Source organism: Anopheles coluzzii, chromosome 2 (assembly GCF_943734685.1).
Source record: "Anopheles coluzzii chromosome 2, AcolN3, whole genome shotgun sequence".
NCBI lineage: Eukaryota > Metazoa > Arthropoda > Insecta > Diptera > Culicidae > Anopheles > Anopheles coluzzii.
Window position 1 is genome coordinate 55,157,865 of NC_064670.1, and position 17,618 is coordinate 55,175,482.

Here is a 17,618-nt window from a genome sequence, read left to right on the forward strand (position 1 = left end):
CCTAACTTAAGTGTCTTTTCCACTTTTATTCTATTAGAAAAGTATATAATTAATGAACACCGAAGCACTCAAACTCTCGCTGCCAGCCGAGCGAAATTACAGATTTACTAGCATTTTAAAACAAATAACAATAACAAAAAAAAACAAACTCAAACGCCATTGCCTGAGATCACCATCAAACCTGAGAGGATGAGGACGATGGCGTGAAACAAGCTGTTAATTTCTTGTTTATTAACGGCTAAACGAGTTAAAGGGTAATTTAATTGGCGGACTGTAAGCTTTTCCAAGCAGCAGTGCCCGCTGGCAGTGATGATAACGATAATAACACGGCAAGCGACGTCAGGTGGTGTAGGGGAGGGGAAAATTATTCTACGAAACAAACTGTAACTAATCCCTTTCTCCTCCGGGCGGTAGCGCATTCGATGGGACCAGAATCGTACCTACCGCTTCCACAGAGTTTGTACTGCCACTTTCCAAACGCTGATAGATGAAGTTACGCTTCCTGACTAATTACCGTACAGGCAGCTTCGATTGACTTCGATCGGTATGGAAAACCGGACGCACCACTCGTTCCAAAACCTCCAAATGTGTTGTGGAAGTTCGTTCCTTTGCCGGATGAGTCAAAGTGTTGCAAACGTACACACTGGTGCAGGCAAGCAACGTCTCTGTTCCGCATCGATCAGGGCTTACTTACTACCGACCGGGGATGTAAATATACTTCTTCAACACTTAGCACGCATGCAGTGCTTTAAAAGATGAACGATAAGGTTATGCGATAAATGTATGTGCCTCACCTTCTTCGAGCGTTGTACGGTGTAAGAACGCCGCAGCCACAGCACCTAGCATCGCCATCAGCATCAAGGCCGATGTGCCAATGATCACACCGCCTGTAACGAAAGTGTCGAAGAGTGCCCTGAAAGCACGGCTCTCTGTATCATAATTGAATCATCCAAATTTATTCGATTACAAAATGGTTCGCTTTCATGTGCTGCATCATGTGGCGCGCCTCCGAGCACTTCATTTTAGTCTGATTGTCTTTGATACGGAGCGCAGGATACGATGGTAAGGGAAGGAATTGGCCAACCATGGTGATGAAGCAAAGGGCAAAAAGGGGAAAGCTAGGAGCCATGGGAGGAATAGATCAATACATCGCACAAATCGATTGGTGTCGGATGGTACGCAAAACGGAAACGGTGCTATTAGGTGTAATTGCGCTTCGTACAATTCCCGCTACATAGCAAGCAAACGGATATGCTGATGAACCTTCCCGTTCCAGTTGAACATGTCTTTTGGGAGAGTTTTCTCAAATTGCAAATTCGGAGTATTCCGTTTCAATATTGTAGAATGGATGTTATTCCATTGGAAACAGTTTTTCTAAACTATAATACTTACTCAAAGTCTGTCTGTGCGTTGGAGCGCGGTTACACAGAACCACACCTCGTCTCGTAAGAAATTAGTAGATAATTAAAACCTTGCTCTCCGGCAAAAGGTGGGTTCGAGCTAAAGTGAAATCTCAATTAAACACACAATCAAAAACTAACAAACCAAACTCAGTTAGCTGCCTTTCCGTTCCCGCATGACAAACCAGGCGGAAACACGACAAACAAGGGTGCTGATGTTTCAAGCCGTGTTTCCACCCCCCATTTACCTTAAAGCAGAGGGAAAATACTGGGAAATCACCCCCCCCCCCTTCCTCCCACCCATTTCCGGGGCGTTGAGGTTCGCCGATGCAAATTCTACACTGCCGGGCGGGGTGTGGTGGCTCGGAATCTCGGAAGGAAATGGGAGAGAATTGACAGTTTAATTTCAACTTTCATTTAAAACTAAGATAATTCAATTACTCCACAGTAGTGGTGGCGGGCGTGGACGTGCACTATGCTGCGTTTCCTATCTAGCCATCTGCTGTGAGCATCACTTTCACCGTGATCGTCATCATCGTTGCGATGGATGGAAAAGTCTCCGTCCCTGTAGGTGTACGTTGTAGGGAGGGACGTAAGCACCGTTGATTGTGTTATTATGCACGGGCGAACCCGATGAAACTGACATCGATATTCGTCTTGAGGATACAGGATACAGATACAGGACACAGTGTGTGCTGTGCTGTGGTTCCACACTTTGTTTCGTAAAGTTTCTACTTTTCCCCATAGCCACAACGGTCGGGAGATCTTGTCTCAAACGGGGTCGAACCCTGGGGCAGAACCATACTTGTTGAATGTGTTGCAGCGAGGAGAAACCGATGGTACCGATAAGAAATCATCAATCCACCCCACCCTGTACCGTATACTCGAGCAAACCCATTAAACGATGTCATCGGTATGGACCGTAAAAGCAACACCTTTTCGTTAAAGCAACCTACTACTCCTAGGACACCCCGGTAATCACAAGTAGCAAAACGGATTGCTCTGTGTCCAGCATCATTCCATTACAGATTATTAGGCGTTAGTTTTATGAGTCGGTTTGGAACACGGTTGCACATCATCTACCTTTAGTGCGCTCGCCACTGCCCTCTGTACTGTACCGTTCCTCTGTTTCCCATTTCCCAACCCACCCTGTTTCCCCCACAGTGCCAATCATTCCGGAGTTTCTTTACGACATCAGACACCCGGATGCACCGCTGGCCAGCTTTCCCAAGACTCCGCCGACCACACCGTGCGAGAAGGAGGTGACGACACCGTACAATGGCATCGACGTTACAACGCAAGGTTACGGTAGGTTCTGCTCCTCGAATTCCGGCGAGCACTTTTGGCAAGAGTAACAACGCCTTGGACCCCCCCCTGCGCCCTGTTTTCTTGCGCTTCCTTTTACGTCACAGATAATGCTAGCTGGTACGCGGAACGGGAGGAACGGCACAAGGAGCTGGTGGAGGAAACGGTCGAGGTTGGGCTTATGTTTGCCTCGAAAGCATTCGTCCAGTTGCTGGCCAATCCCATCGTGGGACCGTTGACACACAAGTAAGTATCGCGGTACTAGGCCCTACCGAACTGGTGCGGTGTACTTATTCCCTTTCTACTTCCAATGCCGCGTTTATTGTCCCCTCACAGAATAGGCTACAGCATTCCGATGTTTGCCGGGTTCGTCATTATGTTTATCTCCACCCTGAGTAAGTAATTGTCGCCCACTCGCCCCTAAAGGGTCTTACACTCATGCTGGCCGTTTGGTTTCGTGCAGTTTTCGCATTCGGAAGAACGTACTCGGTACTGTTCCTGGCTCGCGCACTGCAGGGTATCGGATCGTCCTGTTCGTCGGTGTCCGGCATGGGCATGCTGGCCGATCGCTACACGGACGACAAGGAGCGGGGGAACGCGATGGGCATCGCGCTCGGTGGACTGGCGCTCGGTGTACTGATCGGGCCACCGTTCGGTGGCATCATGTACGAGTTTGTGGGTAAATCGGCACCGTTTCTGGTCCTGTCGGCGCTGGCACTGGGCGATGGGCTGCTGCAGCTGATCATGCTTCAGCCGTCCGTCGTGATCGAGGAGTCGGACCCGCCGTCGCTGAAGGCGCTCGTCACCGATCCGTACATCATCATTGCGGCCGGTGCGATCACGTTTGCGAACATGGGCATTGCGATGCTGGAACCGTCGCTGCCGATCTGGATGATGGACAACATGGGTGCGAGCCGATGGGAGCAGGGCGTCACCTTTCTGCCCGCCTCGATCAGCTACCTGATCGGGACGAATCTGTTCGGTCCGCTGGGGCACCGTATTGGCCGGTGGCTGGCGGCACTGCTGGGGCTGGTTATTATCGGGCTGTGCTTGCTGTGTGTAAGTATTTGACCACCAACAGAGAACGGAAGCGAGAGCGTGCCGCTTTAATCAAACGATGGTAACCCTCCCGTACAGATTCCGATGGCTACCTCCATCAACCATCTGATTTTGCCGAATGCGGGGCTCGGATTCGCTATCGGCATGGTCGATTCTTGCATGATGCCCGAACTCGGCTACCTGGTGGACATTCGACATTCGGCTGTGTACGGCAGTGTGTACGCCATCGGAGACGTTGCGTTCTGTTTGGGTTTCGCCATCGGTCCAGCCCTAAGGTACGTTCACATCACCTCCGGTTGTGTGTGTGTGTGTGTGGGAGGGGGTTTTGGAAATTAAAACTCAAGCAGCGCCACGTACGGCACACTTGACGGGAGCTGCTTTATTTATCTAACGTCGACCCTTTTCGCTCTCTTTGCGCAATTCATTCCAAAGTGGCACCTTGGTAAACACCATCGGCTTCGAGTGGATGCTGGTTGGAATTTCGATCCTTTGCTTCGCTTACGCACCGCTGCTGACGTTCCTGCGAGCACCGCCGACCAAGGAGGAGAAGAAGGTAAGCATCAACGGCATCGACAATGCTGGACTGTCGCTCGAAAGTGGACCGTGCAGTTCGTCCCAAACCATTGATCCGTCCTCGATCGAAAAAACTCCATCGAATGGAAAATTGACAAACGGAACAGGGTACACGAACGGGGCCGCCGAAACGGCCGTCCATTGTCCATCTCCGAACGGGGGTGAACATTTTGTCACGAAGCTCTAGGTGTTCCTTTTTCGTGTAAAATCGTGTACTCAGGGCTTTGCCAGGTTTTATTGCCCCACCCCTCCCTACCCGGAAGCTCTCTTTCTGCTGGATCTGTATCCCCTGCTAAGGTCGTTGTAATTTAAGCTCCATACTAGCGTGCGTACGTGATTATCTTCAGTAGCTCGTGGTGGTTTAGTTATTAATACTTTTGGTTTCCTCCTAGATTATGTACATTAATGTGTAGTTCAATATCGTTTGAATTTACGGCTGCGATGTGTGTTTAGTTGTAAGAGCCAATGGTGTCCTCTGGTTGGAACCAAATAAAACTTTTTATTTTTAAAAAAACTTTTTTGTTTGTTTGATGCTTACGTTTTGTATATTTTCTCTATTTCTATTGTATGGGTTTGTATGTTTTATGGTAATTATTGCACATTATTTTCATCGTTTATTTCATATAATTTGTATAATTTATTTTAATCTTTTTCTGGCTTCGTTTAAGAATCAATGTCTACTCCAGCACAACTCTAAGTATACCCCACAAGTTATTACAATGCCTCATTTTTATGCGCCATATGAGCCGAAAACACATTCATTTCATCATGCTTAATATTTGTTTTTACAGTCCCTCATCGTCGGAGAGCGCTCGTCGGTACGTTACGTCACGTACCAAAATGAGGAAGAGGACGAATAAAACAGTTCCATTCAACATACCACCAACGGTTTCCCCATGTTACGACACTTTGCCCACAAATTGAATCAAACTGAACGATAGCAACTGAAGCAACAAAACCAAGAGATCAGGTACATTTTTAAGACTGTAATCACGCCAAAACTGCATCGCCACAATCAATCAATGGATCAAACGCGAACTTTTCCCCAGCCTTCACTATTGTAGAGGCATGCCTAAGAAGAAGAAGGAAAAAAAACAGCAAAACATGATAGAATGAATGTGCAACTTTGAAGGAACAATAATTTGGCCCAACATGGGGTATCCGTACCCTCACTTGTTATGCGAAGCACACGGAACAGCAATGTTTCCCACGATGATACTAGTTTATGCATGTTGAAAAAAGTCTTAACACACAAATCATCCGTAGCAGCTCCTCTAAGCGGCTGCTACGTTTTACTAAACAATCGACCTACACACGCATGTCCCTAGAACACAGCACCGATCACGGCACACTCTATATCGCATCTATGCTCATAGCCTTGACTATGAGCCACACCGTCGGAATAGAGAAGATGGAAAGATAAACTATTACTATTAGCTTAAAAAAAATCTATAATTACTCCCTGCAAAATACTAAGTCAATCGGTTTCGTCCATGCTTTTGGGTGACACTACGCCAGTACAGAGGATCGTTTCCTTTGAATCCCATTGCACGCGTGACAGCGACAGTGTTGAGCGCAAATTCGGTGATTGAAAGGGTGACATTCAAAAGCAGGGATCGAAATCGACCTGGCCTACTGCGACCAGACGAGCGTGCAGTTAAGCAAAGCCGCGGAGTAGGATCTTCGTATCCTAGTCCGGTTGTAATATACAGTACTGTCTGTGCCACTTTCAAGGTGAGTTTTCGCTGACCGCTGCAAGCGTAAACACGGTGCCAGAGGTCACTTTGCTGCCAAAGCGTTTAACGTTTGTTCGATCAATTGAATCGCTAGCAACCGAATGGTACAGATATGGGACAGTGTTTTTTCTTTGCTTTGGAAACGTACTTCGGCTAAAACTGCCATTTACTGCTACGAACTGCAAAACAACACTCCACAGCTCCTGGTAGGCGGTGTGGCTGTATCAATGCTGGAAAAATACTATTTAATAAAAACCAAACACACACACACAAACAAAATCCAAAAAAACATGTTATCCACTTGATCGCTTCATGTAATCTTGTTCGTTAACTATTAAACAACTCCTATCTTGACAATGTCCTAGCCGTGTCCTTAGCCGTGTAGGATGTTGTGAGATACAAAAATCTGACCAAGATATGGGAAAACAAATACGATACTAATACTGCACGCATGTTTTTACCATGCAAAACCACACTACTCTTAACTAACTGCTCTTCACAACTAAAAATGCGTTCCGTAGTTAACATAACGCGCTACCAGTATTTCCTTATAAATGAGAAATAGAGTATTACTACACACTGCTGCTAATCACGTGATCGCTGTCTATAGCTTGTACTTACAAGCACTAGCACATAATCAATGTAAACAAAAGCAACGTATATCAGGTGTACTCCAAAAAATCACATCTTATAGAGTTAAACATACGAACGAAAGTCTCATTCTTGCAGTTACACTTGCTCCCACAGTGCAGCCACAACAGAAGGGGATGCACAACATCACAACCCCGGTAGGTGGTGGTGATAGTCTCTTTGCAAAGCTTGAATGGCTGCAAGTTTCGCTAGACACTATCGCTCACCGTGCTGACATTGTGGGTTCTCAGAATCATTATCAGAATCACTAGCTATCTACTATCTAGACACTATTATTATTATAATTATCATCATTGTTATTATTATTAAAATATAAGATTTGAGTTGTTTCAACAACATCTCTAGGTATACAGCATACTTAACCCTATTGACAGGTATCTCAAGGCAATAAAAAGGAAACTACTAACTAACTAAACTAAGCTTCTCATTTCGATGCGAGCAATGACTAATACAGGTGTGTGTGTATCTGTATGAGATTAATCTTTCTAAATTTATGCAACAAAAACAAAACTCAAATCTTGTGAGTATTTAAATTAGTAAACCAATGCACACATCTGTAAGTCTATAGTTTATTCCCCGTTTAGTAATCATTATCATGACGGTACTACTAAAATTAAAGAAAAACGAATACCAAAAAAAACATTTACAAGGAAAACCAAACAAAAACTCATTGATGATGATGATGATGAATTGCTGACTCAATCAAAAACTAACATCAATCGAACATCGATAATGCGTTGTACAGGGTTTGTGGTATGATGTCAGGCATTGGTAATTTCTCGTTTCCACGCAGTAATCTATTGGCTCTCGCTTCCCTGTAACTTAAAATATACAACTCCTGTCAAAACCGACAAAAATAGCTAATCGTTTAAACCGATACTAGAAGAAGAAAACCCCTGCCCAAAAAGGCAAATTACTTTCCAGCTTTCGTTACCATCGATACAGTCTGTCAGAATGTACTAATGCAACTAACGTTTGTGTTCGTCGTGTGTGTGTGTGCGTGCGCGTGTACATGTGTTTTTTGGATTATCTCTCTGTTGTCTGTCGTCGCATCGTTGTGCACATCACTGTTACAATAGGACGGGTGAACACAACTGTAGAAAAGAAAATTCGGTCCACCGTGAGCCGTGTTATTGTGAGTTAGACAATAACTTTTGCTGATGTATCTTTGAACGGGGAAAGCGTTTAAATGAATCGTATCAACACTGGGTGAAAATACACTCAAAACAATCACAGCACCCATAGGCATCCAACTGGCCAACTAACTGGCCCGATAGGCTTTTATGGTGCTTGTGGTGTGAACTAAACATCTATCCATAGTATTATATCGTTGTCATCATTGTATTTGTGCATTTTTTTTTAATCTAACTCCCCTAAACGGAGGTTTCTCGAATCTCGAATGTAAAGAATTGACCTTTTGCTAGTGTGTGACATCAGTTCCACAAACCACCATGGTGCAAAATGAATAAGTTTGCATTTATTCGGCCAGTTTTGTATTTTACCGTGTTTTTGTTTTCCCAGTTATTTGTTGGCACTTACCGAAAAGTGGTGGTGCACGAACGGTGTATGTATCTAATTAAACTATCTAATACAAGGCTGGTATGGGGTCACAGATTCACAAAACAACGTATCAATAGGTAGTTGATCGAATAAACTAACAAACAAACTAAACTACTAAACACTACTACATGTTAATAGCTGCGAATTAATTATCCTTATATATTCCATTACCCTTACATTACGGGGTTTATTGTTGTAATTCACAGGTGATATATGTTCTAATCCATTCTATAACAATTTATTGCAACTAATCTAATTTGGTGCACAGCCCATTCATCACCTTCATTGTGTGTTAGAAAGTCTTTTGATAAAATAATTAATTAATTCTTTCAGAAACTTCCATACAAATATTAAGCTCGAATTCTCTAGTCCAGATCATGTTTTTTACCCTATTAAGCACAGATTCATAGCCATACGATCAAATGGTCGGAAACGATATTCAGATTCTACGGGAAAAATCTCCTTGTAACCATTTTAACTATGCAACGTATTACATGAATACAACAAAGAATAGTATAAAACGTACTACTAATCCTTCACGAATAGGAAATAAGAATAAGTTATAAAAGCGTAGCAAAGCCACACATTGTTGTTATAGTGCATAGGAGTAATGCTAATCTTCATATATTAGTGCTTTAATAAAGGGAAGAATTTGTGAAGAAGAGATGGCGGAGAAGATGTAGTAGAAGAAGTAATAACAATATTTACAAGCTATGCTGAAAAGCAAGATATTCCAATTGTTGTACCATTTGATATTCAAATACGGACTAGGAATATCGGTAGGCGTATACAAACGATCCCTACCGAGATACTCCGATAAGCGATGGGAAGAAGGTAAAATAACGAATGAAAACAGTATCATGCTAACCTAATTGGTAATAAAGATATACACACAAACACACACACACACACAATTTATAATAGCAGAACCATGTGTAATAGATACTCCTAATACTTATATACAAAACCATAACCTAAATATATATATACACACACCGATAACATATAGGTATGGAATATAATGGATGTGTGTGGTGATAGTAATCTATGGGAGCGATGTTATAAAATGCATTTGCAGGATGTGTTGAGCAGAGTGGTCCTAGCTGGTCCGTTTTTTAACACGTTTATGAGTGTAATCCATTTGCTGTGACTCAGCCGAGACGGGCAAACGTAACATTAAACTAGTAAAACAAAAACCGGGCGAACCGGGGCAAAATAATGCCTGCCAAGCGAAACCTGCTATAATAATGCTGATACTAAAAATATGTACAATCAAGACGAACAAAAATGGGGAACACAGAATAAAGTTGTTGGTGACATCTATTGGCATTGCGTTTGGTTTATTGACTTCTCGCCGTTACTTATGCAAACATATTCACGTACTCCAGTATCTTTGGGTCGCAGCGAAAGTCGTACATGATGGTGTGCTTCAGCATGCAGTACTTCTCGTAGATTGCTATACTCTCATCACTTACGGTCGGAATCGCAATATCGTTCTGAATGTCCTTCTCCGGCGTCACGCTAGCGATGATGATTTCGTTGTTGTATATCGATAGTCCGCCACTCTCGTTCATCTGGGCATGGCGGTTGTACTGATGCGGAGAGGACGGTCTTGCCGGCTCTCCGGTTGAGTTACAGATGCGGTTGATTTCGGCATACTTTTCGTACCTAGATCGAAAGAAAATATTACATTATGAAATAGCGTCCTTTAATACGAATTTTAACATGGTGGCGAGGCCTGCCACAACCTACTTTAGCATGTCCGCCTTTTTTGGCATTCGTATTTCAAACCCGTATATGTCGTTCGTCATCGGAAACATGGAACTGAGCGTGACGGGATCCTCTGCACGGCTACTGTTGGTGCTGCTGCTCGGTGCTGTGTTGCGGTTGTTGCTGCTTTTTTCCTCCTCGTCCGATTCTGACTCATCGTCCGATCGATCGGAAGACGAACTGTTGGCCGAGCTAGTGGACGATTGGCCCGTCAGTGAAGGATTCTTCAGTGCCGTGCTTTGCTGTCGGCGGATCGGCTCAAAGGGGCTGAAGTGGGACCGGAAGGCAGGCGCAAGGTTTCGCGACAAATGGCTCAGCTGATAGTCGATATGCTCTTCGAAGGAGGTCAGCTTATAGTCGTAGTGGAAGTTTGAGTAGTAGTCTATAATTTCCGCATCATTCGAGTGTATCTTGATCAGCTCCTTCACGACACGATTCTCGTCGCTCACTGCGGCGGGCAGGCAGTTCATCACAAACGGACTGACCCACTGGGTGAGCGGAATGGACGATATCTGCCGTATCTCATCGAAACGAGAGTTATGTATGTAGAAATCGGTTTCCAGATCCCAAATGTGAAGCGTTTCTGCAACGAAAATATGAAACACCACGCTGTAGCAAACGCTTAAGCAAACCCCGCACCCGCCTCTGTGGTACTCACTGTTCACCTCCGCCTTCGAAGGAATGTAGTAACCCAGGAACAGATTGATGCTGTGCTGTTTCTCCGTATCGCTGAAAGTGTTGCTGTAATAGCGACTGAGCGTTTGCATGATATCATTACCCTGCGACGCCCATACGGCCGTTTTGCGGTATGTTTTGATCCGGTGAACCAGCTGCGACCCGCCGTACTGCAAGGCCAGCGTATCACCATGGTCTTCGTACAGATTCTCGAGCATCGTGATACAGTCCGACTCGAACTCTAGTTTGCGCTCCTTCAAGAACCCCAAATCGTACAGCTGATGGGCAAGGACGCACTTGCCAATCGCAAACTGTGCCGTATTGGTGCGATCCAGACAGTCGACGCAGTTGACCCGCACTATGCCAGTCTGCTTTTGGCTTCGCTCGTCGTCCGAATAAAACATTCCCGCCTGCTGGATCACCGTTTCCGCGATCTTGGCCAGCTTCTCCATGACGTTCCCCGTGCCGCGGCTTTTGCGTGCCATATCGAAATCGATGTACCGTATGCGAAGATGCGGAGGCAGAAACTGGTTCAAGTAGCTAACGGTCGAGTACATTTCCTCACTCAGTAGGCTTTCGTGCCGACGCTTTTCCCTCGTTTTCACCAAGTTCAGTATAATGACGGGCGCGCCGTAATGAAACATCAATCGCTGATAGTGCTTGCCCGCCGTTTCGCCGAACGGATCCGACAGATCGATCGCAATCTGTGGCTTCGGCACCATTTTGCTAACGTCTTGCGACCAGTGCGACGGAACCGATCCGCGCAGCTGCGTAAAGCTGCACATGCGATTGCCGTCCAGCACGATCTGCTCCGTTTCCACCTCGTTCGCTACGTCGCCGTGAAAGTTGGCACCGCGCTTCAGGAATCGTGTTCCGGCGTAGCGTGTGCTGCGTCTCGCTATCAAGCACACGTACACCTGCCGACCAAAGATACTGATGCTGGACTGACTGATAAAGCCGTGTATGATCTCCAGCATCCAGTCTTTGTGCACGACGTCTCGCATCGGCTTCAGGTGAAACGCATTCCAGACGAACCGTTCGCGAGACACTCCGCGGAAGGCGTACGTCATTTTTTCGCCCGTTCGATTCTGCCAAACCAGCGGCTCGTCCTTTACAATGTCGCACCGGCTACCGACAAACTTGGGAGCGGAAAGATTGTACTGCAAGCTGTGGGTAAGATCGTAACTGTAGCTGAAATAGAAATTGCTGTTCAGATCCACATTGTTGAACATCTTCACGTAACGCTGCTCCAGCGGGTGCATCTGTTTGCTCGATGCTTCGTTCACGCGAATCATGGCCGTATCCTTGATGGTGTAGATAATATGCTTTCCAATGAAGGCACATCGCGTGCGCTTCGTCACCAGTATCAGATAGTATCCTTCGAGGAACTTCACAAACCCCAGAACGCCGTACGCACTGATTGATCGGATGAACGAACGGGATTGCACGAACTTGCGTATGTCTCCCTTTTCGAGCTCGTTTGGATTTTCATAAATCGAAAGTTCCGGCGCACGCCTATCAATCTCTAGCACGCGGAATCGCGTCTCCTTGCTGTTGCTCCCGATAAGGTAGAGTTTCTGGAAAGGGGTTAAAAAAGGGTTCACATTATTAGTCATCAAACTTCTGCCCACCGCCAGTGAATGGAGCCACTCTTACCGCCTTCGTCTCGAATAGGGCCACCTTCTGTATCGAACTAATCAATGGTTGAAAGCGTACGTTTGGATCCATGTTTACGGCAAGCTGCTCCCCAATTAATTGCACCAAACGAAACAATAATAAACTGGCTCTACTCTGCTGTACGCCCCCTGTGCAAAGCGACGGAAGAAATCATTCCCTTTCGCGCATTTTCTCATGCCTTCTTTTTCCCTCCTACGGCAAAAATATGTCAATTGAAATATGTTGAGCCGTAGGAGGGAAAAAGAAGGCATGAGAAAATGCGCGAAAGGGAATGATTTCTTCCGTCGCTTTGCACAGGGGGGCGATTCTCTCGACGAAACATTTGTTTATGTTTGCAGATGGTTCTTTTTACCTTTCCTAAATACAACAAAACAAGTATTGCACTGGGTCACCACATCTCTGTGCTATTTTTATTAAGTTAGACCCTGTATGCGGCGATTGCGCTAGATGGTACCAATTCTACGTACAATCTCGACGTTTTTTCTATGGCTTCATATCGAATTTGCAGTTGGGAAGTGCTTGTTTGAGCGTTTTTTCCACTTCCTGTATATTTTTCACATCAGGCAATTCGAACGTTTTCACCTGTTGTAGCTGAGGGAGCTGTTTGAGCTGTAGCAATCCGGCATCGGTGACATTGCCACACTTGGAAATTTGCAACTCCTCCAGCGTATTGGCAACGTATCGCAGCTTCCACAGAGCTTGATTGTCGATGTAGACACAGTTATGGAGGACAACTTTCCTGAGCCGACTCAAACCCTCCAGATGATCGAACCCAATGTGCATTATGCCCGAATCCGTCCCATCGAGTTCTTCCATTAGCACCGGCAAGGACTCGTCCGGAAGTGCGTTAAAATGCACATGCACACGGGCGTCCTTCACAAACTTTGCTTTCGCTCCATTCTTTAGCAACCATTCGGCACAAAGTCGGTCGGGGCCAACCTTCTTCAGTCTAGCGCGATCGACCCGGTTGAACATCATGTTCACCCAGCCCCAAAATGGTCTGTTTATTGGGGTTTTATGCAGAGCCAGCGGTTGCATCTGCGCTAGTATCTTCATTGACGGTCTTACGGCAAGCATTTTCTACAAGTACACAAACATCAGTTTCACATTCAGCATTCACAGTCGCAAACCATTTACTACTCACCGTTAAGTTGTCTTTCCCGTGCCAAAGATTACATCTTCCGGTGTAGTTGAACCGGCAGTCAATTGTGTATCGATGAATTAGTCTATTTGACAGTAGCGTAAACAAACATTGCGCAACCGGCACGCGAAGCAGCAAACACACAGTGCGCAAAATCATGAATCGTAACGTCAGATCTAATAAACATCCGACAGTTTAAAATTATTTCAGTTTTATTTTACTTCTGAATCGTATTTACGTCTATGCTTAAATGTATAACCTTAGCCATGTTTTACCATGCATTTAGTAAAATGTGTAGGTACGCCTAATTTTGCTTTTTCGTGCCCTCTGGACTCGTTACGTTCCCTGTTGCACCCTGCTTCACACCCGTTGAAGTGGAAACGATGTTTATTTTTTTCAACATTACATTGCGTCCCACTATCGACGGTGAAGCGCTCGCAGCAGACAATGCAGAGGCTGTTGTTTTGATAAAAATCTTACTTCCTGCGGTCGTCGAGCTTCCACTTGTTGAAGTGTTCTGCACAGTGGCGCTGCCTGGTGCTTTATTCGCTCCAAACGGATTGATGATGATGGACTGGAACTTGCCTTGCGGTACAGACAACGGGGTTCCAGTGACGCCCGTTTGGCGCATGCCAGCACTGTTGACAATCTCGATCTTGCCACCGGATAACAATTCGCTCAAGTTTTTCACCACGCTGGTGTTAGTTGCACCGCTGTTCATTGGTTTGGTCAACACTACCTTGGTAAACTTCGGTCCCGTTGTACCACTGCTCATTACCGTACCAACGGAGGTTGCCGGCGACGCACTTGACGCAACAGCTATGGGGAGATTGATTTTTGTTCCTACAGGAACGATCATACCGCCGGGATCGACAGTTTTGAGTGTACCCTTATTGAGCACCAAGTTGATCACTTGTTTCGGCTTTCCAATCGACAGCGGCATACTTCCAGCGGGCTGTTGCAGTGTGACGAATCGCGTGCCTGATGCCTGTGCCGAGCTAGCATTGTTTTCAGCAATACCTACAGACGCTGGCGCTGTTACTGCTGGTCGAGTATCTTGTACTTGCTTCGGTTTTTCAGGCGAGCCCTCCTGAATTACACCATCGTTATCGGCAAATACGATCGGAAGATCGAAAATATTAGTCTCCGACAGAGCTTTCGTAACTTTCCCAGCAGCCACATTAGATTCGTTCACATTGCTAAACACAGTAGGCGTGGATCCTGTGTTGCGCACGATTGTGTACTTCGGTGGACTGCTAATTTCCTCCGACGTTACCGCACCATCGTTCACTCCGGGACTGCTGTTTGCTATCACGGACATGACTGGTTTGGAGGTTGATGTTATGGAGTAAAACTTTTGCGTCGTTCCGGTAGACGGTTTCAGATGAATAAGTTGATTCGATTCAATCAATTTCACATTCACATTGCCCTGCTGATGCAACGCGCTAGCCGATAGTGTTGTCTGCGCAGTGTCTCGTTTCAGTGCAGGAAGCAGCATAGGCGTGCTACCCCGGCCAGAAATAATCTGCGTGTTGCCTGATTCGCGAACTTCATACTTCACCACTTCATCGGCCTTTGCGAGTGGTAAAATTATTTTCTCGCTTTTTATTTGCTTCTCAGGCGTCGTCGGCGTGTTGCTCTGCGCTTCAATATCTGGCGCGTCTTGGGTAGACTGAGTCAGGGATTGGGCCACCTCAGCTGATTGTGTTGTTTTTGGCAAGCGACGGTTGTAAGGCTTTTTCTGCTGTTTGGTCTCAGCTTTGAGATCTGGTGCGTGTTTACGCTTGCGCTGTGCAGCAAGGTCACAATCACTTCGTGGTGCCGATGGCACGCTTTGTTCCATTGGGCTGTCCGATTGGAACGACCCTGCCAAGGCGGATTGTTTTGGTCGCGGGGGACTTACGAGACAGTTGGTTGCAAATTCTGCTATCTCGTCTGCGACCATGTTGTCCACCATCGACTGGGTGACTCCTTCAATTTTACGCTTTGTTTTTGACACACGCAAACATTCATCGGCTGCTCCAACGACTACCAGTGATGTTTGAGTGGACATGCGGTCACGCAGCATTTCGATTTCTTCGTGACTAAAAAGGATACAAAAAAGACGTGTAAAATTGTATACAGCTACAATTGATATAAAACAGCCATTTCACAGCTTCTTACCTGGCACGGGCGGAGTTTTGGCCGATGACGAAAAGCACAGGGCACGTAATGTCAACGATATGATCATCGGGTGCTCCACGAACTCCGTTGTATGTGTTGTACGAGAATCCCAAACAAATCACGCAACTAATTGACTCTACTAAACCAACCTGAATGGCAAGAGCGGAACCGGCATCGAAGCCAACCAAAATAATCGGTCGATTTGGCGCCGAGCTGCGCACTTGTTGTATTTTGGCTCGTGTCATTGCTAGCATATGTTCTGCCAGTTGCTGTAGCGATTGTTTGTCGATGTTCGGCTTTTCAACAGTTGATTTTTCTTGTGGTGGTTGTATTACTACCACCGGTGACATGGTGCTGAATAATGTAAACCATTTCTGATGCCGGGGCGATGGCAATAGAGTGGGAACCGATGGCACTACAACAATAAACGGCTGTCCAGGCAGCTTGCGATTTTTGGGAGTCACTATTGGCTCCCAAGGCTTTTTCAACACCGGTCCGAGGAGCTCCTGGCCAATGTTGAGCGTACTGCCAAAGATCATTTTATCTACCAACAGCGGCAGCTTGGCATGTAATGTTTGCAGCATGTCGATATAAATTGCCAGATACGAGGGTGGCAGATTTTCCATCAATAACACATGCAACCACTGGGTTAATCGCGTTTCCCACGAAACACTCGCCAGTGCTTGTCTGAGCCGGCTAACCGATTTGTCGATGACCGTGCGCCGGTGAACTGGCTCATGCTGCTTCTCAGTGTTGGTCAAACGAGCCAAACGGTCCATGTCCAGCAGCCGTGCTACCCGATCGAACAGCTTAAACTGTTGAACGGTCCATCCAAACCTGATAGTCGAAGTCAAACCATTAGAAAAACCAAACGCAAGAAAGTTAACTAACTCACACAACACTTACTTGTTTACTCTTTCCTCCCAGTCTTCTTCGTCTGACACGGAGTTTCGGGCCGAAACCCCGATATTCTCACTCTCTTGCATGGCCCTTCGCGCACTTTCCTCATTGTATGACGGAATGGGTGGATTGTACGACTCCTCCAGATCAATACGCTCATCGTGGGAATGCGTGTGGCACGACGGGCACTGAGGCGGCCGATGTATCATTAGTGTGCGGGTCATTGCAGTCTGACTACTTTCTAGCAGCCGAAATTCCCGTGTATAACTATGTTCCATAATAGGCGTCGTCCTGGTGTTTGCTTCTAGCTTCTCTGCCTAGAAGCACTCTGCCGGAACGGGAAATATGTTATTTCCCCAGCACCTCCGCCGCGAACTACTGTTGTAACCCTTCACAGAGCTCTTTTACAGATGACACAGGCACGGCAGTAGAAGAAATAGTTTATTACGTACTACTATTCACGCTTCTTCTCCACAGCTCGTCTGCACAACAAAACAGCGTTTTTCATCATGCGATTCGCACTCTACCAACACACGGACATGAATAAATGACATTGGACATTTTCATAATTATTTTAAAAAAATAAAATCAACAAAAACATGTAAGTAAACAAAAGAATGGAAATGGAGAGTATAACAACCTTCGCATTAAGACAATTAGGTTTTAATTAATTAAAAACAAATTAAAACACAACATTTCGAACACGAGCAACCACTGTGCCCAGCGTGGCGTCATTCAATAGCAGTGTTGCCAGATGTTTTCTATTTATCGATTTTTTATCTGAATGAAATCCTGTTCTATTTTCCACATAATAATAATTTTCAAACAAATGGTCCATCTTGATAATATAAATCCTCCTCGAATTACATATCTAGCATTACCAATTCTGGAACTCATATAATTAGGGGAAAAAATTGTGCGATTAAGGCACTGGTCTAATCTTGTTGCGCGCAACATTGTTGCTGCCAAAATGTATGGATTTTGACAGCTCGCGCAACTTTGTTGCCA

At 45.6% G+C, this 17,618-nt stretch overlaps 3 protein-coding genes across 6 annotated transcripts in view; 1 reads left to right on the top strand and 2 right to left on the bottom strand.

The window, feature by feature from the left end:
• The window catches only part of LOC120949339 (synaptic vesicular amine transporter), a 27,407-nt gene extending 17,800 nt beyond the window's left edge, over positions 1-9,607 (top strand). For 2 of the 3 annotated variants that reach the window (XM_040366582.2, XM_040366583.2), the window contains 6 exons: positions 2,565-2,708; positions 2,813-2,951; positions 3,042-3,100; positions 3,169-3,764; positions 3,843-4,039; positions 4,197-4,833. In XM_040366582.2, the coding sequence (XP_040222516.1) occupies positions 2,565-2,708; positions 2,813-2,951; positions 3,042-3,100; positions 3,169-3,764; positions 3,843-4,039; positions 4,197-4,524 (1,463 nt within the window). In that variant the 3' untranslated portion in view covers positions 4,525-4,833. Of the gene's footprint in view, positions 1-2,564; positions 2,709-2,812; positions 2,952-3,041; positions 3,101-3,168; positions 3,765-3,842; positions 4,040-4,196; positions 4,834-5,128 lie in introns of those variants that run through there. The other variant, XM_040366584.2, reaches the window with a different exon arrangement.
• LOC120949338 (polyphosphoinositide phosphatase) lies at positions 9,592-12,871 on the bottom strand. Of its 2 annotated transcripts, XM_040366581.2 has the most exons (5): positions 12,759-12,871; positions 12,386-12,469; positions 10,713-12,306; positions 10,037-10,637; positions 9,592-9,952 (listed from the first exon to the last, which is right to left on the bottom strand). In XM_040366581.2, the coding sequence occupies exons 2-5, from the start codon at positions 12,455-12,457 to the stop codon at positions 9,646-9,648; spliced, it is 2,574 nt and encodes an 857-aa protein (XP_040222515.2). In that variant the 5' UTR covers positions 12,458-12,469; positions 12,759-12,871; the 3' UTR covers positions 9,592-9,645. The 2 variants fall into 2 exon arrangements, with proteins under 2 accessions (XP_040222515.2, XP_040222514.2); XM_040366580.2 differs by lacking the exon at positions 12,759-12,871 and having other exon boundaries at positions 12,386-12,560.
• Positions 12,785-17,142, bottom strand: LOC120949337 (KAT8 regulatory NSL complex subunit 3). Its single transcript, XM_049610980.1, has 5 exons — positions 16,617-17,142; positions 15,711-16,547; positions 13,855-15,631; positions 13,551-13,742; positions 12,785-13,486 (listed from the first exon to the last, which is right to left on the bottom strand). The coding sequence occupies exons 1-5, from the start codon at positions 16,886-16,888 to the stop codon at positions 12,890-12,892; spliced, it is 3,675 nt and encodes a 1,224-aa protein (XP_049466937.1). The 5' UTR covers positions 16,889-17,142; the 3' UTR covers positions 12,785-12,889.
• Positions 17,143-17,618: the final 476 nt, after the last annotated feature.

What these genes read in the sequence shown, in the direction of transcription:
- LOC120949338 (XM_040366581.2), bottom strand. Translation starts at nt 12,457, where the DNA reads ATGGATCCAAACGTACGCTTTCAACCATTGATTAGTTCGATACAGAAG. An exon ending in CCCTATTCGAGACGAAGGCG is followed by an intron (nt 12,307 to 12,385) that starts GTAAGAGTGGCT and finishes ACCCCTTTCCAG; the next exon opens with AAACTCTACCTTATCGGGAG. An exon ending in TTCGAAGGCGGAGGTGAACA is followed by an intron (nt 10,638 to 10,712) that starts GTGAGTACCACA and finishes TTTTCGTTGCAG; the next exon opens with AAACGCTTCACATTTGGGAT.
- LOC120949337 (XM_049610980.1), bottom strand. Translation starts at nt 16,888, where the DNA reads ATGGAACATAGTTATACACGGGAATTTCGGCTGCTAGAAAGTAGTCAG. An exon ending in TGGGAGGAAAGAGTAAACAA is followed by an intron (nt 16,548 to 16,616) that starts GTAAGTGTTGTG and finishes TTCGACTATCAG; the next exon opens with GTTTGGATGGACCGTTCAAC. An exon ending in CAAAACTCCGCCCGTGCCAG is followed by an intron (nt 15,632 to 15,710) that starts GTAAGAAGCTGT and finishes TATCCTTTTTAG; the next exon opens with TCACGAAGAAATCGAAATGC.